Source organism: Frieseomelitta varia, unplaced genomic scaffold (genome assembly GCF_011392965.1).
Source record: "Frieseomelitta varia isolate USP_RPSP 00005682 unplaced genomic scaffold, Fvar_1.2 scaffold_279, whole genome shotgun sequence".
Classification (NCBI taxonomy): Eukaryota; Metazoa; Arthropoda; class Insecta; order Hymenoptera; family Apidae; genus Frieseomelitta; species Frieseomelitta varia.
The window spans coordinates 1,117,115-1,140,809 of record NW_025110011.1 but is presented as its reverse complement, the minus strand read 5'-3'; the positions used below and the strand labels follow the sequence as shown (position 1 = coordinate 1,140,809).

At 40.2% G+C, this 23,695-nt stretch overlaps 2 protein-coding genes across 4 annotated transcripts in view; one reads left to right on the top strand and one right to left on the bottom strand.

The window, feature by feature from the left end:
• Positions 1-333: 333 nt before the first annotated feature.
• On the top strand, positions 334-5,143 carry LOC122529170. Its single transcript, XM_043655001.1, has 8 exons — positions 334-1,032; positions 1,116-1,674; positions 1,841-2,091; positions 2,433-2,596; positions 2,834-3,375; positions 3,848-4,075; positions 4,187-4,335; positions 5,015-5,143. The coding sequence occupies exons 1-8, from the start codon at positions 1,021-1,023 to the stop codon at positions 5,039-5,041; spliced, it is 1,932 nt and encodes a 643-aa protein (XP_043510936.1). The 5' UTR covers positions 334-1,020; the 3' UTR covers positions 5,042-5,143.
• A 642-nt stretch (positions 5,144-5,785) lies between these two features.
• LOC122529169 (dopamine D2-like receptor) overlaps positions 5,786-23,695 on the bottom strand; it is a 162,557-nt gene continuing 144,647 nt past the window's right edge. The window contains exons 3-8 of one of the 3 annotated variants that reach the window (XM_043654997.1): positions 19,666-19,775; positions 18,132-18,384; positions 15,317-15,417; positions 12,202-12,396; positions 10,258-10,730; positions 5,786-10,194 (exon numbers count right to left, since the gene is read on the bottom strand). In XM_043654997.1, the coding sequence (XP_043510932.1) occupies positions 9,986-10,194; positions 10,258-10,730; positions 12,202-12,396; positions 15,317-15,417; positions 18,132-18,384; positions 19,666-19,775 (1,341 nt within the window). In that variant the 3' untranslated portion in view covers positions 5,786-9,985. The remainder of the gene's footprint in view (positions 10,195-10,257; positions 10,731-12,201; positions 12,397-15,316; positions 15,418-18,131; positions 18,385-19,665; positions 19,776-23,695) is intronic. The other 2 variants (XM_043654998.1, XM_043654999.1) reach the window with 2 other exon arrangements.

Genomic DNA, 23,695 nt, shown 5'->3' with positions numbered 1-23,695 from the left:
CAAAATGAGTTTCTGTAAATTACTTGCCATTTACGTAATTTCTACAGACATGTTTACAACTCATTGTTATCAGCTTCGTTGCTTATTTAAGCTGAAAATGTTCTGCTATTATGTAATAATAAATATTTAACAGCTGGTATTTAAATATATTGTACCGGGCTTACTATGCTCTATTAATGTATTCAAAATTAATACATGCATATAATTCATAATCAATTGAACTCATAAATAAACGTCTAAATTTAATTAAACTCATAAATAAACGTCTAAATTTAATTTCTATATTAATTTCTATTGTATTAGTTAGACATTGTATTTTAAGTTATCAACATTTTATAGCGAAAGGAAAGTCGACGTATAATTTTTTATTACCAATTCTATCGCCCTCTAAAAAATCGACATGTACCTCTTTTATGTTTCTCGTGACAAATATCGCAACACTTTTACCAACTCCTCATTTGAAAGCTTTCGTCGAAGGTCGAAAGAAAACCTCGACGTTGACAATTACTAAGGAAAGTTGCGTAACATAAAGCAGAAATAGGAGAGCTTACAGCGAGCATAAATTATCAAAGAACCTAAAGAACGGCGCGTTATTCGTTATACGCGTTATAAAAATGGTACTTTTTTGCTTTTTCGGTGAAACAAGGAACTTGCTTAGGTTTTTAATTGTCCCGAAATACAAATACCGCAGTAAAATATAAAGTTTCACTCAAAGTTCTACGTTCGTATATGCATTCCTTATATGCACGGGGAATATATCGGGTCCATTGTATATCTGGCAATGAACCTGTCATAGAAAGAGAAAGGCGTCGGTGTACATACATGATTTACCAGATCCAGTTTCATACCTGATCTGGAAGACGCGCAAAACGAGAAGAAGTGGGTAAGATGCGAGTTACGGTTTTTCTCCCGTTTCCTAACTATATAAGAAAGTTGATGGCAGTGATCGACCGCAGACCATCTTTGCGCGTGATTGTTACAATTTTCTTCTTCGCATTTCGTAGCGCATAAGAGGCTGAAATGAAGAAACTGGTGAGTCGTTTGTTTTTTTCGTTTTATCGTAAATAACCGATATTAATGCACATTATCATAAATAAATCTATTTATTTCTTCAGATCGTATTCGCGCTTACGGTGGTGGTCGTCGCCGCGTACAGGAAAGGAAGAAGATACAGTGCTTTGGAAGATTTTCCACCTTATCAAGAGACTGATTGGTATCCATCTTCTCACGATCATTCATTTCGAGAGCCACCGTTTAAAACGCAACAACACCAACCTTATCGATATCGACCGTATAGACAGGACTTACCCCCTCATTCTGAGCAGCTGTCTTTCAAGGATCAATTGTCGTTACGAGATTACGCGTTATTAAAAGATCAACCATTTTATGACAACATTTCGTCGTTTAAAAACGCTTCAGATTTCCATGGACAGTCGTTCTTTGCAAATGGAACGCCGTTTAAGTACCAAGGAGACAAAGATCGGACGGTTTACAGAAACGAGCGGCCATTTCAATATCAGCCGTTAAATGATCGATATTCCTCCTATCGGCAAACTTACCGTGACGATTTTCGATTCGCTGACGTGTACGATAAACCAATTGAGTCTCACAAAGAACAATCAAGGCAGCAACAGGTCGATTCGTTTGGTAGAGATTCAGAGTATTTGAAGCACGGTAAGCACCCTAATTAAGAGAGAGGCTGTAGTAGCTGATGTCGTTTATTAAGGGTTTTATTTTCGTGCCTTTTCGAAGAAATCATTACTTACAAAAGCACAGGGACACGTCGAATCGAAATAGGTGAAAAATTGGCATTGTAAGGAAGAATTTCTCTGATATTCAGGAAACCATGGTCTAGGATACGTGGCTGTGCCACCTATTTCGCCGTACGAGAACGTTCTACTATTGAACGAGGAAGCATTGACGACGATGGCACCGTCGATGGCTTCGACAACCACCCACGAACCGTTGCAACAATCTACCGCCTCTTCTGCCACCCCGGTTACCACCCAGGTTCATACGTCTACGACTTCCGAGCTGAAAATGGCTCCGTTCTCGTATACGGCGACAATGCCAACCATGAAACCCGATACGGTGAGCAAAATATACTTTTCATACATCACAGCGTGTCGTATTCAATTTTATCGACGCAGCGTAACGCTCCGTTTTAGCAATAATTTCGCTCTGTCTTTCCGTCTTTTCTGCTTATAACGATTTACCGATCACTTTGCCGATTCGTTCGTTACTTCGTCGACGTCTTCGTGGCAAATCCAGTTGGAGCCTGGCTTGGTGTGAAACACCTTCGATCCGACGCTTGAGAAACTTTTAATCAACCTGTACCGTAACCTTTTTACAACTTCGGAACTGAATCCGTACGAATGAGGCAACGACCGCGAATCTTAAAAGTTCTAATAAAAGTTAGTAATTGCTTTCAGCTGGCCGACGCCGCTACTACCAGCGTATCCACTCCAACAATTTCTACGATACCAGCCGCCTCGGCCACCAGGAAGCAGCCTTCGAACTTGGCTCATTTACCGACCACCGAAGCTACCTTACCTGTCATGGACACGGAATCTCCAATCATATCTTTTGGACGACAGTACGTAATGATACTGTCAGGACTTGTTACTTGCTTGATCGATCGTGATCTTTCCTCTGTCACTATCACACCGTATTCAAGATGCATTTCTGAAACTAAAGTTATTAGAGCATTTCATCCCGTTGAACTTCTATCCATTGAACTGATATCCTGTGCGAGTGAATTAACTTTGCTTTTCGTTTCTCTTTTTCTTTTTTCTTGTCTTTTTATTCCAATTTGTTTCTGTTTTCTTTGCAGAACCGTACCTCCAATTGAATTTCAACCGACTAGAGTTACCTCACCGACAACGTCTTATTACCTTTCCAATGGGTTAAAGAACAAGATTCAGCAGTCTCTGCTTGCTTATCTGCTATCACAACAGGCGAAAAACGGCATCAAAAGCAACGTGCAAATTCTGCCGTTGAACCAAGCACTTTCAGATGTATCGAATAACAGCCCGAACAACAAGATCCCCGGCACTGTATTAAATTACGTACTTTCAGAAGAATCAAAGGGCCCTCTGAAGAACAATTTGCAGAGTTCTCTGCTGAGCTATTTGCTGCAGCAGGAATCGAACCGTGATCTACCTTTCCAACAGACTTCCCTATCGGAAACTGCGAATCATGTTCCATTAGCCACGGTAGTCGAGAGGCCAACGATGACACTGCCAAGTATACCGATTGCAACTTTGTCAGCGGTTTCTCGGCCAATGCAGGCGATAAACTACATTCCGATAACGTTGCCAAGAATGTCTGCTTTCGTGGCTCAAGACTCGTCCAGGTCCACTAGCCTCCCGTTAGGTATAGCCTCTTCATATAAATCGATAAAGCTCAGACCGAAATCGTTATTCGATGGCCGAGAGAAACTCGCCTCCAGGCCATCCCGTCGTTAAGAGAAATTTAATCTTTTACCCCTTTTATTGCTAGATCCCAGTGCGAAAGAGCCGAGTCGCGGTCAACTTTATTGGGAAGCCCACTTTCTGCTTGATGCTTCTACCTTCAGCCAGTTATAATTCTCAAAATTTCATCCACTCGTTCCTCTTCTCTTTCCATCCTTCTCGCGTGGGTCTTCAATTCCGATGGATTTCTTCCTATCATCGAAAAGACCATCCTTTTCATCTTTTCAATTTTTTGCTGTTATATCATTTTTACCTCGAGAAGTTGATTAATTAATTTCGAATATCTGCCAAGTCGAGGAAATTAGGAAACGCGAAATATCTTCGTCAACTGAAACGAGCTGTTTTTTTCCATCACGGCCGCGTTCTTTTTTCAGGTACGACTTTCTCTTCCGGCCTGCCCTCGGGCGTACTGAGCAGTCATGTAGGAAGCACATTCAACAGTTTACCTGAGGGGATAAACACCGGAATATCTGGAGGCATATCCAACAGCCTGTCATCGGACGTTCCTACTGGCATATCAACTTTGAACTTTGGTCAGAATTTCCAACATGTAGGTCAGCTGCGAACGTTTGAACCGGCGAGGAGTGAATCGTATTCCACAGGTACATCGATCGTACGTAATTACGCGCCTGTTTCATCATTGATCAGCAAATGCGATTTTTCCGCTTCTCTCTCGGACGGCGTAATCCGTGAAACGCGTGTTGTTTGCACAGGACCGCAGTTACAGCTAGGCGGTTTCGGAGGGATAGGTTACACTTTGCGCTCAACTAGTCCCAGCCCACGCTCCACGAATCTCGACATTGCAAAATTGGGGTTAAGTTTGCCAGAGATGCCGCGGTATCAGCTCCCTACGTTTTCCAAGGTAAATTTTCAATAAATAATCGCGCGGATCTCTAGGAGAGGAGGCGAATGTGTCCCGTTTAAAGATTCCACCGCTATTCCCAACGTTTCGCTATACTTGCAATATTTCCTTTTCACGAATAAAACTTCCATCTTGTTTGCGGCGTCGAAATTTTTTCAACGCGAAATTTCTTGCGTCTGTTACTTTATACGGTATGAAGCTCGAGAAGTTGGTAAACCTCTTCTGGTGGAGTGGGTACGTTCTAGCTTGCATGATGCACGTATTGGGAAAGTTGCTGCATTCGAGTTCGGTGGCTCGTTTTACAGGAAAATTTTCCCATCAGTATGCGAGAACATATTTTGTTTCAAATACTTGTAACATGAGTTACGTATTTACGATGGAAGTTTGTTGTTAGCAGCTGACTACACCTCGTAAAAATTTTAAGCTTCGGTATCGATCGTCACGTTTTAACAGAGTGATTTGTGAAAAATTTTTCTAAAATTGCAGATCAATCGCAGATAATTGCGAGATCTTAGCGACCTGTCGACATGTTTTTCTTCCATCGGCAATTATAGAATGTTTCAGCAATATAGTACTCTCAGTTCGTAAATATGGTCGCTATAAACATGCTTTAACTGCAAGTAGGATAACTATGATTATTCATGAATGAAGCGAAATAATTTTACCGTCTCTATTATAGGTCGAATTGGGTCAACACTTATGGTGAACGTGCAACTGTGGCCATCGTTCGAAACTGCGTGTTTATTTATATCATTACGAAATATTTTAGCAAACTACCAAAGTTTAAGAAACTCTAGGATACATAGACATCTATTTCATAGTTTAATCTATCTCATAGCATATAATCCGTAAACATTATAATTTAATTTGCTGTCATAATGGAAATAAACATTTCTGTTGATAGAAATATGTAATAGGATCATCAGTAATTTTACCGAATCCGTTTTCCGTCTTCTTCTCCCGTCCGATTCAATCCATTGTCTATAACACATTATACTTTTTGTCACCGTTCAATATTTACTTCGATATAATACCATTAACGCCTCGTACGTTATCTGAGCTGCCGCGGTTATTTGATGTATCGTATTTTTTCAGGCAGGTTATTTCAGAGATCGTCGTTCCACATCTTTTTTCTTACCATTGTAGAAAGCGTTCTCTATTTCAGAGATATACGTAAAAGTCGACGCGAAACGATTTCGTGGTAGATTCAATTTGACCAACTCGTTCGTACTTGCTGGTCCATGACCATTGCCACTGTGGATTGCACCGACTCGAACAAATACCACGAGGACATCCGACTTTTCGGCTTCCATTGTTCTCTAAAAATCTGCAGAGGCAAGTGTTTTCTATACCGGAAAGATAGCGGAACTCAATTTAACATCCCGGCACTTACCTTTCTCATTTTCACCTTCGCGGAGCTGGAGCTAGTGAAATGAAAACTCGAGGACACTGATTTATACTATGTTTTTATTGATTTCGACGAGTGTCCGTGTGTATTCGATTTTCTTTTATCTCTGATTAATCGTGTCTGTGTCCCGTGTGTTCCTCTCGCGTGTGAATATGTATAAGTATTGCCATCAGTACATACAGCATTTTGAATATTCAGTTTCCTTTTCCACTTAATTCGTTTCGCTTATAGTTAATCTCGGCAAATTAAAGATTTATCTCTTACATCTATGCCCTGTATAGACCATTCGTAGTAGTAATTAAGAAATTCATAGGAAAAACGGAGTTTTCTCTCGCACGGAAACGACACATTTCTTAATGGACACTTACTTGTATTTGTTTCATGCGTTCCTTTTTTTTTTTTCAGCCTCTCGCGTCTCGAGGAGGTAGAAACTGGCCTCCTACGTGTTCTCGAGAGTTCCCGTGATTCAGGTTAGAATTAGAATCGCCGGAAACTTCGAGACGAGCATCTAACAGTCGATTCGTATACGCCCGCGTTCTTTATCGTTTTGATATATATTTACATAGATGTACAGCGCTATCCTCGTATTGTGTCGTTAAAACACAGATACATTGTATCGCGCGCGCGCGCGTATGTGTGTGTGTGTGTGTGTGTGTGTGTGCGTGTGTTGTGTAAGTACATACACATTTATATACAGAGAAGGGAATGTATCGGGGTTAGAAAAATACAGCAATCTTAGCAGGATCAGTAAGAAACTTTATAACGCATTTTCACGTGCATTACGTCGAAAGAAAATGCTTGTTGATTTTTCGCTCAACGCAGAAACATACGTGGCTCAACCGGAGTCCTTTTCCTGTTGTCGGTGGTTAATCGCAGAGTGTTTAAAGAAAAAGCTTTGGTCGGTGTTTGTCTCTCGACGACGATTCCCTCGCGAATGGAAAAAAAAGAAATCTGCGGATAGTTTCCAGATGATTCGGTGACCGCTGGCGCAAAGTTTCGCCGTTATCTTTGTTGTTAACGACCGAGAACGAAGGAACTTTGCCAATAAATAACCGGTGGTGTAAAATGGCACGTGGCATGATCTGTCGCGAATCGGCGCCCGGCTGTAATTTTACCGGCTCGGAATAACTGAGCGAAAAGTTCGTTACGGCATTATGGAAGGACATAAAGTTCCCGGTCCGTCGGCGAGGATTTTATTTGCTATAACAAAACGGATTTACGTAGCTCTGCCGGTTTATGAGATTTAAGTTACGAAAAAAGTTACGCAAATTAAGAGAATCATGCAAACCGAAAATAACGCGGCGCTTTAATACCGCAGTTCAACCCGCCGATACAATGCAGACTTCGTTTCTCTCGGTCGATTTACGTTCAATTCGATGAATGACGAGAAAGTTGGAAAATAAAAACATCGGTCTGTTTAACGATTCGTTTCACATCGTAAATTATCGGTGAATCAAATCTTGTAACAGGTTACAATGGTAAACTTCTAGGTTAGGCGGCTTCCCCCAATTTTGACTATTTTGCCACTGTTTCTCAAACATAAGGTCCATTTTGTCGCTGAAACAAGAAATCAATCGGAGAAGATCGAAAGAGTTACAGACATTAACAAACATTCGTAAGCACAGTTGTTTGGTGTGCCCGGCGATTATCGAGTGTTTGTGCGAAAACGCCAATAAGCAAATATGTACTAACAGTACAAATAATCTATATGATTCAAATTTTGTTGTACTCGATTCCATTTCATCTGATAAATTATATCACGGTAGCAATGAAATATTAATATCTAATATCTTCGTGACGTGAAAAAAGAAATTTTTTAATATAACCTTTTTCTTGAAAAAAAAAACAAAAAAATAATAAAGGTACACTGTATAATGTCTCCCGATTGACTTCTCATTTTAAAAACGATCATTTTTAAAATGATGCTTCTCAAAGAAGAATCTGTAGCGAAACAGAATTGAGAAAAGCTGCCAAACTAGAAAATTTACCCAGGTCACCGGGTAAACATTACGTAACAAAGCTTTATCACAATTCATCCAGAGAAGGTATAGCGATACACATTATCGTTACTCCTAACGTTTAGTAATTGTGATACCTAAGTCTTAGCGGGCAATCGCGTGCATTTAGACGCGCGTCGCCTTACAACCGATTGCACGACTCGTGTAATTTGTTAATCATCTCTACTAATTATGTACAAATATACATTCAAGAAATTTCAGGGTTACGCGACACGACGTGAAAGACTCGTGTATAGAACTCATAGAGTAAAAAGCTTTGATTGTAAACGTTATTGCAGGATCGCGGGTCGCGCGAGACTATGCGTTTTTTTTTTTTTCTTTTTTTCTTTTGACGGCAACGTTTCACGTTCCCTAGTATTTTCGACTTTGCGTGGCCCATCTAACACACATACACATGCTCGGTAAGCGCGTCTCGGATGCCAGTATACGGCTACGTATCATGCTTCGTACTTGTATTGATATGTTTAAAAATTCGGACGCCGGAAACATTACAGACGTTCATGGAGATAGAACACGAAGCGGAGCCGATGCGGGTGTTTTGCGCGTGCATCGACCGTGTTTCGGGTTTCGACTCTGTCGAACGCGTCACGAGCGTACAATGGCGATCTTTACGAGGAATCCCTCTGGACACTTGGAGCCAGGGGTGAGGCAAAAGCGGGAGCGGACGCCTTTTTTTTGCCATCGATTTTCGTTTTCCCAGAGTTGAACGCGAACGTTCCATGCAGTTAACGCGTCAAAGACAATACGCAAATCTTGATTACGAGTGCAACATATGGCACTCGTAACGCAAAAATGATCGACAGGGAGGGGACAAAAACGAGCAAATAATTTCCGTACGTTCCACATTGAAGAAACGCTTAAAGGAAATCGGAGGAAAGACGGCTGCATCGAGGATCTTTCGAGAATTTCTCTCTCTCTCTCTCTCTCTCTCGCGTGGAATATCGTGCAAAATTTAAATCCTGTAGCTGAGCGTGTACGTAGTAGAAAATATAGTCTCTATCGTCGATGTTTTAAATGATAAAAAAGACTCGGTAGTAGAAATGGCACGGTATGCATCGAACACGTTCGACAGACCCACTCGAATTCTCTCGTCCCCCTTCGCACGAATGAATTTTGAAAAATCGAGAAACACGATTCCAAAGCTTGCACAACCTTTGTCTTTCTCGTGGATTTGTAGAACTCGCGAAAAATTCAAAGACTCGCGAGAACTTCGGGAGCCTGTTCATCGATCTTCTCGCATGCTAGAACGCCGCGACACAAGAGTCTCGAAACGATACGAAGAAAAGACGATGCTTCGTGTCCGGATAGTCATACGTAATACTTACAAAGACGGTGAGATTAGACCGCGACGCACGGGTGTACTGAACGTGTAACAGTTTGTCAGGGTTCTGTCAAACTGACAAATTCGGTTCCTTCGCTTTGAGCCAGAAAATGTCGCTATACCTTACGAGCTACGATAATACTGCCACGGTATATTTAATATCCAACAAAGTATATATAAATATATATGGTTCTCACTTATCAGACGCGCATTCCATCGATTTTGTATTTCAACCTGATGTTCACCGCTATAACGTGTACGTGCTGCAATTCCTTTCTCTTCTTTTCACCGCTTCCGTTATTTATGCAGCCAGTTTACTTCGGAATGGAAAGGGAACGCGATTTTGAACGCGTTCAACGCATCAACCATCGTAACGCTCGTCTTCGTTCCCTACGTGTACGTTTCCCTACCATTTACTCGACTACTTACAGTTAGCTTAAATATTTATTTGGTAGTTCAGCTCTAACATCGATGCACATTGCCTCCGGTTCGATATCGTCGGAGACTCGAACAATGACGCGCGATAGATGGATGCAAGGGTGCTAAGGGTATTAACGATGGTTTGATTTTTTTTTTTCTGATAAACAACAAGTAAAAAGTGCGCAATGTAATTCCGTTCGTAAAAAGCTTCGATTCGGTTTTCGTTACTGTTTCGTTTCGCGACGGTGATTACTCGGTGGAGTCGGTGGCTGGAATTCTTCAACGTAATTCGATCGGATGGACAAGAGGAGGTCGTTGGCTTTTCAGAGCGTCCTATCTACAAGAGACGGCGCGTTTACGAAAAGAGGTCCGCGAATACGATAAATACCTTTCGCCGGGACAAGTGTTGAGCTGTTCGATTGTCCAATATCTCGTTGTGTTCCTCCTTTCAAGACAAACGCCGCTTCAACTGAAGTGACTCGTCTAGAAGCTGACCAGTTTATGAAAAGCTTTGCGAAACTCGGGATTGAACACAGTGTAAATCACGGGATTTACGAAGCTGTTCATGTAGCCTAGCCAAGATGTCACGATGAAGGCTGTGACACCCGGTTGACAGTTTACCGTCAGCTTTGTGCAAATTGCGTCCATGATGTTGCAGGTGAAGAACGGCAGCCAACAGATTAAAAATACACCTGCAACAGAGAAATGGATACTCTACTTGACGGGAAGAAGGAGCAGGACGAGCAAAAACGTACCTAACACGATAGCCAGCGTTTTCGTAGCTTTGCGCTCCTTCTTTGCGGAGCTTTTCTCCCGTTTTTTCTTACTCGCCTTGTTGGCCTTGTATATCGTGAACCGAGAGCCCGAAACGGCATTTTTTTTGTCCTTCTTGCAGGCAGACGAACCAGACAGAACGCTTGGCGTTCGTGCAAGTTGAAGAGGAAGAAGGGACCCGGCGCTCTTGAGCCTCTTTAATTCTTGCTTGTTCGTTTCGGCGCCGTTCTTCTTCGGCTGCGAGGCCTGGCTCGCCGGCGCACTTTTCGGAGGCGGCGACGAAGATGTGGAGGACGACGGGGCCGAGGTGATTCGTGGGTTCGGACTCGGGCTGGAATTCGTTTCTAGCGGCTCGTGAATCACCGTGCTGCTCGCTGCGCCGTCATATCCAGAATCCTTTCTGGCATTCTGCGTTCCACCCAGCTGAGCTTGAGCCACTGCGCTGAAACGACAACTGCAATTCAAGTAATCAGCAGCACTTCTACACAACGTCGGTATAGCGTGTTCGATCGCTGTTTGTTTGTTTGTAATTATGCCCTCCCCCCTTCCTCCCTGCGAGCAAAAAAGCGTTGTTTCGTGTAGTATGGCTACAGAGACGAACGTTCGCGTTCGCTGTCAAAACGCAACCCACCGATGAGAAATTAGTTCTCGGGCAAGTTAGTTCATCTCGTTCGAAAACGTTTGATTAGTCGAACAATAGCGCGGGCATTAACGCGCTGTCCGCGTATGGCTGTATGTACGTACGGCTGAACAACAAATCTGCCTGTGTAATTGTACCGTGTAGATGCAACCGCTCTCGGCGATTAGTCTCAAAGATATCAGTACACTGCATGTTCGCATACACGCGGATCAACACGTATCTATCTTACGATTAGTCAGCGTATTCCGAAGCTCTCCTACAGCGTAGCGAATAGGTATCTATCGTCCTTGCACGAGATTCGTCTTGAACATCTTGAATAGGTATACTTACGCTAGCGCTCCTCCACGTTCACCGCCGGCAAACCGAAGAAATCGAATCATTTGTCGTCCCTTCTTCCTATTCGTTACCTATTCCATTGTGCCAGCGATGTGACTGCCCGTCTTTTTCCTTTTTCCACTTACGTTTCGTTACCGCAAACGAAGGCATGCATCGATCGAGACCGCGTCTTCCGCGTTCAATCGATATAGTTACTACTCCAACTTGCTGGACCAGTGGACACTCCACAAACAAACGAATCGATTTCACAGTGGACCGAGTTTATTGGTGTTTTGTTCCTATTTTTATCGAATGTGTCGACGAGTAATTCTTTACGCCAATGAATTATCGACTCGTAGGCAATATAAAAAATCCAAGCTTCCTTTCGTGCAACTCTTATGCGGAAAATGCAATTCAGCCCCTTTTCTTTCACCGGTCGGTTTGCACTTTGTCGCAACGTGAGACGAAGCCCAATTAGCAAGCAGCTAGCGAGGAATTTTAAAAGAGAGACACGGCGCAAAACAGTGCCAAATAAGAACGTCATTGGTGAATCTGATTAATTAAGAAACTCGAAACCTGCTCTCGCTTCACAAAGTAATCGAAAATTCATTTCCTCCAACGAACAAGAAAATGGTATTCTTTCTTTGTTCGTTGTACGCCGTTGGTTATGAATACTAATTGATTTTAGCCGACTGTTGCTTCATTATTTTTTTCTACTCTCGTTAATTTACTCGGGACACTTTCAACGACTCTAATTTCGTATTCTCTGTCTCAAAGAAAAAAAAAAAAGAAAAAAAAGACGGATCGACATGTTTTTCTTCACGATCTTCCACCTATTTGTCGTACAAGTATCGCTTTCACTGCTCGTTATGAGTTTCCGCGAAAAAAGGAAGAGAAATTGCAAAGCAACGAAACTTGCGAACGTTCGTCCGTCGATACGGATGATAAAAGAATTTTATTGGACTCTTACGCTGCTTCCTCGACGACGGTGGCCAAAAAAAACTCGGTGCTCTTATCGTTCGAGATGACCACGACAGGATCAAGGGGCGTCTCGTCCTCGTCTTCGTTGCTTCCTGACGCGGTGTTCGTCGGCTCCTCCATGCCAGGAGCGACGAGTGCTGCCGCCCCCAGCGCCGTCTCCGCAAACCTTGCCACAGAATACCCACTACGTGATCTTAGTCAAAAGCCTCTAAAAAAAAGCTTCTACACTTAGCATGCTTTTAGTATTCTTCGGCGACGCGCCGGCATTAATCCGGCAAAGAGGCAAAGTTAATCTATCATGCACAAAGCGACTACGCCTGCGCTCGCGACTTCGTTCGGAACTTTGCCACGAACAAAGAACCTGGCTTTTACTTCGTTGAATGCGCCCTTCGCGATTCATGGGGATCGTGTAGGCCGCGTTTCAGCTAAAATGAAACTCGGAAAGGTAATTCTTTTCCGACCGAGGGAATGGCACGGACCTTTGATATTTCAACTGGCACGTTCCCGATTGATCGAAAACGGGTAATACAATTATCGGATGGGAGCAATTTAGAATTACTCCTGCGGCAGACGTTCAATCTTGCGGCGCAATTCGAAACGAATTACGCACGTCTTCTGGCCTATTGTCTCAGCCCAGACTCAGCTAAAAGCTGAACTTATCAAGTAATTTCATGCGTGGATTAATATGAACATTTGCTATCCGCTGCGTACAATCGGATTATCGGGGATCCAATTTCGTAGGAACTGGATTGGCGAATGACTTAGCGCTCGATCTGAACGACCAGTTCTACCAGCTTCGCGACTTTTCCGAACCGATTAACGATTTTGTAGTTACAAACGGTATATTTCCAAAATTAATTTTATATACAATAGAATCGATATTTGACTTTACGTATATATATGTATATAATTGAATTTGCATCGTTGCCTGCTCGTTTATATGTTCATATAGCTGTTAGCTACGCGCAGCGATCTAATTTGAAACGTTTTCTAATGAAAAAGGGGCCATTTGTTTTTCGTAACCAGGACAAGTGCAGAAAGCATATATGGCCAGTATACACGGTTTACGTAAAGATATATCGATGCTAATGTTAACGACACAAGAGTAGGAGACGGTAGAGAGTTGTGCGGATTTCGGACGCAGGCTCGAGATTATGCTGAATGTATGGGACTCGGGGGAAAAGATACGGTTGCATAGCCAAAATATGGCTGTTGCTGGAAACATCTAAATCTAATTTATCGATGATGGTGCTATGTGAAATAGTAGGAACCTAAGAGGAACGTATAAACAATAATCAGCCAAGCGTGGGAATCATTATTAATACCATTAAATTACCTACCTAGTTTGTGCATACATATACACAAACAAAATGGTCCATTTAAATGAGGCCACCTAAATATTTTTTCGAATTGTGATAATGCAGAAAATTTTTGTTACCCAACATGAATGGCATCGAAAAGTCAATGTAGATAGAGAATCTTTTTTTTCCAAGCTCATTGATGTCTTTTTTTTTTTTATACAACTGTGTATTTTTTATTTTTTATATCGTGTGTAGCTGGTGAGAAAAAGTACGTAAAAAACATGATCTTGAAAATTTAAGTTTTACGTATACATGTATATTTACAAAGCATCCCTTTCTAATCCGATCAATTCGAAACGTTTGACTTGAAAGTCCTTTGAATTCTCGCTGCTTTATCGGCGAGCAACTGTACATCCACGACAGCGTTGAAGTGCAAGTTGAAAGTGTAAGCTGAGACAGGGGCAACGAAAGTTAAGTCGCCACTCGTCCGGAAGATGGATTTCCATCCGAAGAAAGGAAAAATGATGAGGCGGGTATTAAATCATCTTCACTGGCAGACAAGGCTACATGCCTTTCAGTCCGCTGGCAAAGGAGGAAAACGATTTCTTCTGTACGGTTCTCATCGATGAACAAACGTACGGCCGTTGGGAAGAGGCGAGCACAAAAGCCGGCAATTAAATCGAGGCGAACTTGTTGGCTATTCAAGGCAAGTACACCGACCCCGGGTATAACGGAAATGAAGCCTGCGCGTGAGAAAAGCGTATTATACGAAGATGCTCCGGGCTTAACTACGCCTTAGCCTCTCTCCTCTTTTTACACGCCTTTCTTTCACGCACCATCTTTCGTCTTACAGCGACGTACTCTCGCCGACACGCTCGCAATCTTCGTGAGATATTGTCTCTCGTTGGAATGCAAGAGTTACTACACGTGGGACAATTGAAAAAAAGTGACTCGCTCGAGGAGCACGCGACACATTCGAAATGAGGCTAGTTCTTCTTCGCTCGTTCTCGACGGGGCCGTCTTATGCGACACCTTCACGAATATAACTATTCAACAACGTTTTCCGATCTACCACGCGAAATCGTAGAAATTGAATATCGATTCCTTACGCGCGGCGTGTGCCGAGAGATCACACATTCAACTGCTCGTCGTTAGGGACATTAGAAGAACCGTCAACAGACGTTTTGTTTATCGCGAACGTCGTTGAAAAGCGTCAGCAGTTCAATGCTATCATCTCTTTGTCGGATAATCGTTCACTCTCTCCTAAAGGATCGCTTATTTATGTTCGAGACTCCTTTGTTCGAAATTATGTGCTCGTGCAACGCGCGTAGGAGACGTTCTACAAATTGGTGGTATAAGAACGTGGCTATAAATACAAGTATGAATTATAAAGCCGCGTTGCTTCTCTCTTGTACAACAGAACATGCAACAGAGTGCATACATGCAATGTGAAACACATGCTGTGGAGATTATTCCAATTATCAACGAAGTATCGGCGACGATTCTTCTTCGAATTTTCTCGACGAATTTAAATACGATACGATGCGATTAATTCATCGTTTATTATAAATTTCTTTTCTGTTTATTTTTTTTTTTTTTTTTTTTACCCTCGAAATGATAAGAATTCTTTAAGCTTTCGACTCGATTATAAGTGCCTGTTAATTCTAGAAATTTTTCTACAAAATTTACATCCATTTTCTCCCTTAACCAGCGTCGATTCGAATGGAATTCCTAGAAAATTCTTGGTATATTCGCGAAGAATGCGAATATACGTTAACGAACGATGTACAAGTGTCGGCTTACCTGCGAGTATGTGCGATGTTCTCGATTATGCTTCCTGGTTTTATGTCGCCCAAGTTAGGCTTTCTATTGATCCTTGCCTTTCTCGCTCTGTTCCGCAACGCCTGGAAATGGTAAATTGAAATCACTGTTTCAAGATAAATCCGGCAATCGGTAACAAACGCGCGAAATAAATCTTCGTACGACATACAGGACAGGTAACGCACAATGCCTGCAGGTTATCGCCTACAGGTACCAGAACGTCGAGAGATTTGTCACGACAATTTTACAGGAGAAATATTTCTTACAGTATCATGTGTATAGTCGATAATTTGATTTGCAGCTGAATGACTCACTAGGAGAAACGAAATGATCTGTGAATTACGGCTGAATTACAAAAGATACTTTTTACATTTCATACTGTTTCCTTTCTTCGCATCAAATAATAGTTTGGCATTATTATATCGTCATGCTGTAGAAAATAAACAAAACGGTCAATCGTGTGATGCTTTGCAATTCAAGATGGACGTTTCTTTTTAAGTTGCAATAAAAATAGTAAAAGGAATCTATTGCAGAATAATGGTGAGATAGGATATGCATGTTCTGTATTAATATAAATATCTATTTAGCAAAATTAGTAATCAAAGGTACAAAAGTATTAAAATACAAAGTGTTAAATACGAAAGTACTTCGAAGGATATTTTTTTTCTTTTTTTTCTTCCTTCCTTTTCTTTTTTCGTTTATTCCTTGCTCTATTTCTTCATCATTCCTTTACTTTTCTCCTTCTTTCTTCTTTCATCTCGTGTTTTCCTTTCTTCTTTTTAATTTTTTCGTCAAAAAATTGATACATTTTTCCGGCTTTACTAAGAAACAACAACAACAACAACAAAATCTTTAGTCTGATTCTCGACTGCAAACTTACCATGTGTTAAATTTGAGATCTACTTTACCCAATTATTGCCACAATACATATTTCACATCATTGGAAATTTAATATCATAACGAATGAAAGTAACCATGCAAACGAAATTGTTTATGTGTTCCGGTCAGTGTAGAATAGCTAAGCAGCCATATTTATGATTAACCGCAACGTAATCGCAAAAGCCAGCATATCTGTGGGACACTTTGCTCCATATGGTGTGTTAAAATTATACCTACGTAATTTGGTGACATTTTATTTCCTACGAACAACAGTATTACAAGTTATAGTTAACTAGCCAAATAAACGGCTTTATACTACAACTTGTTATTGAATAATTTTTTATTATCAATCTATTATTCATGTCTGGTGCCAAATTTTATTCTTGAATTTTGTTTCAGGTGAATCTTTATTTTTGCTAATTGTTTCTTTGAATATTTGATTCGAGGGTCTACTATATGTTAAAGTAGAGACTTCAATGAGTCCGAAAATTTTTTCAGATTTTTTTAAAAGTCAAAAACAGTAAAAGAATTAGTCATTTAGTCAAACAACCTAGATTGTCCGCGGAGGATTAACCTTTGCGTGCTGAATGTTGGGTCTATTTGAACCCATTCCAGAAAAACTTGTATTGCAACAAGTATGTTACAATAGCCATTGAAACGACAGATGTCATATTGTGTAAGTGACAAGTGGTAGAAATCATATTTGTATAGCCGATGATAATAAGTGTCAAGAGTAAATGTTTTAAACATGTTCGCAGTATTCGTGTTTCATGTTTTCTATGTTTATCATGCGTGAATAAAAGCCAGTAAATATTATATAGGGTGTGCAGTGCAACCGGACACCAGGTGATTCTACGCGAAAGAATAAATCGAGAGAAAAAAGAATAAAATTGTTTCGTACGATGCTTTGTTTTCGAGAAAGTCAAGTTTGAAAATTTATCGAGTCCACTCGCGATGCAATATTAATTGTAAAGTTTTGTAATTCTTTGTATTACTGCGTGCAGTTTAAGTGATCTCGTGCAGCTTAATGAAAAGATCATGCATTTTCTGAAAACGTGAGTTTGGTAAAATTTTAAATTTGATTTTTTCTCGACGACCGAAGTCTCGAACGAAAAAAATGTTGTTCCTTTTTTTTAACTAATTTTTTCACTTTCTGCTCGATTGTGCTGCAGCTATTATCACACACTTGTATATGGTTGCATTTCACTTTCGAGATCTTACAGTTTAATTCTTATTAGTAATTCTCCGTTCCTTTTTATAAATATATTTTTTTTCAGTTTATGTGATACTGTTTCTCTTTATTTTCACGCGTGGATCGCTTATATACAATAGTATGCTATTTCTGGTAAAATGAAAATATACAATATTTGTCGTATTATTTTACATAAAATACGTTAGAACAGAAGTAGATTAATAAGAGTAATAATAATACGAAATTACAAAGATAACATACGAATCTCGTTTTTCAAATTTTGCGGATTTGGATTGTTTTGTCTGATACATATAAATAGAATATCGGTTACTCGTTTAAAATTCATTATTTTTTTGAATCTATAAATTTGTTTTCATGCATTCTTGCGATATATACACCCTAAATCGTATATTTTACAATTCAGTTTAATACATAAATTCAGATTTTTTGAATCTGCAACGCGCAACTACAGAAAATTACAATTCGTTCTTCCTTAACAGTTGCACAGTATTAGAAAACAAGAGTACACTGATGGAGGAACAGAAAAATTTAATCGAGTATTGTCTCTCCAACGATACAAATTACAATTTTCTGCTACCATTACTAGACGATTAGGCCAATTTACTGTTTTGCTATTAGACGATTAGACCGTTAGAGTTAAGAGAGATAGTAAGCAACGCCGTTGCCGATTATTCTTAAACGAACGATTGTCAATAATATTTTTACCTTAAATATGTTGTAGTAAAGAAACACCATAATGATGCAAGGTATGTAGAAGCTGGATAGGCTCGAGTAGATGATAAAGTCCGCATTGTAGAAGAGGCATTGGTCCGGTATTCGGTCAGGGGTGTTATTCAAGCCGAGAACAATCGGGCTGCCGATCGCGGCAGATATCGCCCAGACCAACAGTATCGTCAACCACACTCTTCTATTGTTCTTGTGCTTGGCGTACTTTATCGGCTGGGTCACTGCTATGTATCTGCAATTCAAATTCATTTCGTGTATCGTACAGTGTCTCCTGTTTGATGGGCATTACGTTACCACAAATCAACATTGATCCACCAACACTCGCGCGTCCGCTCGTCTGTATCGTCCAATTTACTATTTCTATCCCGATCGATGTACATATCTTCGTCGGAGCGATTCTACCTTGGAAGAAAAAAAAAAAAAAACCAACCGGGCTTTTTAAATATTTATGTCTCTCTGTAATGAGACGAAATCGAATCTCGCTGAACGAGGAAAACGGAAACGAGTCGGTGATTAATTAAATTGCTGAACTAAACCGTCTGTTCTTCGGGATTCATTTAGAGATTCAGATTTTACGATTTTATGGGAAGTATATCTAATAAAGTACAGCCATTTATCTGCATTGCGACATGCAATTGGCCGAAAAAACCTCCGTATTAATCATTCGGCCTTGCTGTTTTTATAACGGACGAATGTCCTCCCGTCTAAGTTCGTTTCAGTCTGTATAATCGGAATTTATGGTTTGCCGTTTAATACGCTTTCGGTGAGGGAAAACGTAAGAAAAAAAAAAAAAAAAGAAAGGGAACGTAATTCGTGACGTTTGATGATCAAACGAATTTTCACGAGCTCTCCGCAGATTTCTTGGAACAGCGAAGGGCCGATCGCTTTAATTTCTTCCTCGGCTCAACGATCTAATTAGGTTAGGACGTCTCGTCGAAACTTGATCAACGGAAATTACGCCCGGCCCTTACAACTCTATCTAGTTTCGAATGTAACGGAACGAACCTCGGTCCCTTTTCCTCTGTCTCTCTCGCGTCTGTTATTCGCGTCACGTAAACCGGTTAGATCAACAACTTTCTTTTTGATGATTTCCAGTGGTTTTTCGGCAATTGCGGTTCCGCAACCTTCCTGCGACAGGACGATACGATATACGAAATAAATGCGACGCACACACAAGCAAGTTGTATTTTACTTTGGAACAGTATTTCGAATCGCGGTTACTACTGCCGTTTATTTCTTTCTTTTTTTTTTTCCCTCTCTTCTTTTTCACTTTTTTTCTTTTTCTGATGCCAAAGGGCAGGCCTTCGTGCAAAGTTACATAAATTAGTTTGATTTATGCATACGAGTTACAGTTTGAGTTTCGTTCGACTGTTTGGGCACGATAAAGCCGAAGGGTTCAGCCGACGAAACGTCGAGGATCGATCGCAGATATCACTTGAGCAAGAGAGATTCATTTCAGGCACGAAATTTTCATCATCTTTCTTCTTTCGTTCCTTCGGAAGAGATCGCTCACCTGTCTATCGAGATTGCTACGAGATTGAAGATGGAACTGGTACTACACGTGACGTCCATTGCGATGTAAAAGTCACAGACAAAGCCTGGCAAGCTCCACGATCCGTTTACCTGGAAAACGAACGAACAAACTGTGAATATCAAAGCTCACCCGCGAATCATGCCAGTCGAATTGGCTTTCATTGCTTTATGACCGATTGTTGTTTCGACGCAAATTGCCGATCTTCAATTCCAGCGTTTCGTTCAAACCACGCAACGTGTTTTACATAGGCATACAAATGTAAAAGTGGCTGAACCGGATTTGCAAATTTTGCTACCGAAAAGCGAAAAGCAAGTTCGAAGAACTTTGTGTCTTGACGGACTTCCGGAAAGTGGATGAAGCGTGCCTTGGAAAACATGTTTCAGAGAAATCTTTTTGGTAAAAGGGCCATTCTGACCAAATCGGGAGACAAGTTCTCTCCTCTTTTTCATTTCAACCACTGTATCCCGTTTCTTTCCGTCTTTGTGCGTCCCTGCATCACGATCCGTGATCTTTTTATTTCCGAAAGCACGGTCACGCTTGCGGCGAACCGGCGCTCCACAATCGTGCGCATCTACAGCGAGAGCGAAGCCGGCTCTGTGATTTATTTGGTACAACCGTGCCTCGAGTACGAAATCGGGCGCGGTCGAAACGCGCCTATCACCGCCGGCTATGCGTGCACGGTTGTCTCCATTTTCCGTTAAACCGACAAATTTCACAGCGTTGAATTTTCTCGCCGTGTTATTATTCACCGTGGTGCGCACACGGACCGCAGGTATTCTTGTCTCACGGTTGAATTATTTGATGCGTGTCGCCACGTAATTGTTTGATACATTTTCTTGTTATCTGAGTTTTGTGCGACGCCGAAATCTCATCGTCAGGCACCTCGTGGCGACCGAAAGTCGAAAGAAAATAATAAATAACACGCATACGAGGATTTACGTATACGTATGCATCGAAATCTCTGAATAAATAGCAAACTGTAATCTCCTCGATATTGATCACATTCTGCAGTACGAACTACATATGATCACTTGTAGAGGCTTTGGGAAATAGCATTAAGTTGCGTAGCTCGTAGTTTAGTATCATATCGATCGAACTGGTATATTTTACATACGTGTATAACCAGAGTGTAACATAACCAGTCTGTCGATATTTTATGACACTGCTACATCACATCATGAAATACAAGGTACACGTATGATACAACGTTGCTTTTTCAGCCTCTTAATTTACAACCGGCGATGAAAGAATCGTTATTCGGCCAGTTTATTTGGTTACTAGCCTTTGGTATCTTTACGATACCTTTTAAAGGAAGTCAGAGAGAACATTAATTTCATATCATTGAGAATTATGAAAACGTAGTGAATATTTTTATACATGAAAGTCCAATATATAAATTAATATATACAAGGCTCACTGCAATCAAAACCAAGCTGAAAATCCTGTTTCATTACTATTTTGCTTTATTTAGAATTTTCTCATTAAAGTTAACGTGTAGAAAGTGCATTTCTTTCTTTCTTTTTTTTTTTTTGTTAAATTTTAGTAGCCACGACAGTATCTCCAAGGTTTTATTACATTGCTAATTGCACCAACATCGAAATAACATTATCGATCATGCATGTAACAGTATCGATTTCTGTATGCATAGTTAGTATATCGTGTCGCATTTTTACATTGTTAAGTTTATATATAAATCAACTTTCAGCCACCTTGACCCTCTATTCGTGGTACCAATTAACACAATTTTCTCCATGAGAGACGAATCGGTACAAATTGCCTCTTTTGCATTTTATAAAATTATGAACTTTACGATCAGAAATATTCATATGTGATTTATTTATCTAAATCTTTTTTAAATACTACATTTAGAAGAAAAATAAATAGCACCAAATACAAGGACTCGGACAAATTGGCAAGTTTGATTTATTCTTTGAGAAATTCACAGAACACATCATTTCGAGAGAAAAATTTGTCAATTTAATGCAGACAATTGTTTCCGGGGCATTATAAAATTATAAACTGTCCTGCAAATAACGAGTAGCAAAGTTTTTTAATCAGTACAAACATTGGATAATTGTAAATTTATCCTTGTAAGTTCGGTTTTTAATTACTGAGTTGATTAAAGCAACTCTAAAATGTTTCTGCGTACAAAAGATTAACCTGTCGTTTCTCAAAAATAATTGTGGAAATAATGGAGCAAGCAAACCCAGTCACAGCCACGAAGTCGAGTTTTCTTTACCTTTGATTTAGTATTTAGAAAAACGAAAGATTTATTAGTTATTAATTGCAGGGATATAATTATGGTTCTGAGGGTCAATGCATCAATTGATTGCTATCACATTTGCATCACTCGAAGGCTACTGTATTTTTACCTAAGTTACCTATTATTGAAACACGAGTGACGTTTCATTCAGTTATAACGCGTAATGTTGGAAATCGTGGAAACGTAACGATCGTTTCACGTTTGTTAATATTACGTTGAATCAATAGCTCTTCTAAGTGGCCAGATGAAACGAAAAGTCCTAATAAAGAATTGGAACAATGGATTACTTCATTATTTCCTTTTTTTCTAGTTCTATGAATCCGATGCCTTTGCATGAAAAAAATTGCGTATTCTCTTAAAAATTCTTATACATGTTCTGACTATTAGCATTTTGTACTTTCCAACGCAATTCACCTGTGTCGTTAATTCTGCACTATACTGTTAAAAAAAATCCCCACGAAAACAAGTCCAAGGCAGTTAAATCAGTCGCTTTACGGACTGAAGCAAAAAACAAAAAATTGCTTGCAACTTTCAGAATAAATTTTTTTAAAGTTTTAATAAATTTTTCGATCCACTAATTGGAACTTTTTTTTCCCGTTATACTACATACTCGAATATTACTTATCCTAGAAGTTGCGAATCCCCTTTTTTGTATCTCCCTGATTACGTTCCAGTGCTATACTGTTAAATACTGCACAGAAATAACGACACTTTGGAGTTTCGGAGAAAACAGGATTTCAAAGATCGAATCGCAAAGAGAGAGAAAAAGTGCACAGATTAATATTAAAAGTAGTGATACTGACGAAGAGGCGTGTGTAATATTAAACGAATAAAATTAACTTTCACTTTGCTATTCTTTTAATTGCCTACATAAATGAGTACCTCATTTAAAAGTCACGCACGACTGTAATGGACAAAAGAATTCTACGTTGAAACTCTCGGCTGCGAAGCGAAACTTCAGGCATGTGACAAATATTTCGTCGAAAATAAACTAAAGGTTATATTGTACGCACGATAACGTTATTTCTCTCGCAGCTCGGCGAAACAGAACTTGCAAATATCGTTAACTTTCCAACATCGCGATATTGCTTTCTCTCTTTCCCTTTTTGATGTTAGAATTCTCTCAATCGAGTCGCGGCGACATTTTTCAAAAAACTGAGAACATTCGCCGTTTAATGTTTTGAAATGTAATTCTGCTTTTTGCTCTCAGCTTGATCGAACATGCTCGGAACGACGATTTTTGAGCAGAACGAGTTGATTACGTAGAATTGCGACAACGTGTCGTTAATTGCGACGACTTGTACAGTTTAAATCGCAGCGTAGCCTGAATACGAACGCGCGTCGTATGTAATGCATCTTTGTCAGAAGTTGAGCCTCAGCCAAAATGTCAATAAAGTATTCAGGACAAAGTAATTTAAGAGCGACGTGCGCGTATCTAGCACCGGTTGCAATCCTGTGCCTGCTCTAAACCAGTTTCGAAACATGCTGTTTCATCTTCGTTACGTCTCATTGCTCGCAATGCAAAATATGCAAAATTTATTTCATCGCGATTTAGTCGTACAAACAGCGCCTCGTTTACACTGCTGAACGTAGATTATCTCTCATCTTCTTTGACAAACCCTTCCTTTTGTCAGTCTTTTGTCACAGTGATTAGAAATTACCAAATTGCCTATGCAAATGATAAAGCATGAACAACTGTAAGAAATCCAGAATATATTAATCACCTTCGGTACTTTACAATTTTTT

Excerpts from the sequence above, each read along its gene's own strand:
- LOC122529170 (XM_043655001.1), top strand. Across the intron at positions 1,675-1,840 it reads TTCAGAGTATTTGAAGCACG|GAAACCATGGTCTAGGATAC; the intron begins GTAAGCACCCTA and ends TCTGATATTCAG. Across the intron at positions 4,336-5,014 it reads AGCTCCCTACGTTTTCCAAG|GTCGAATTGGGTCAACACTT; the intron begins GTAAATTTTCAA and ends TCTCTATTATAG.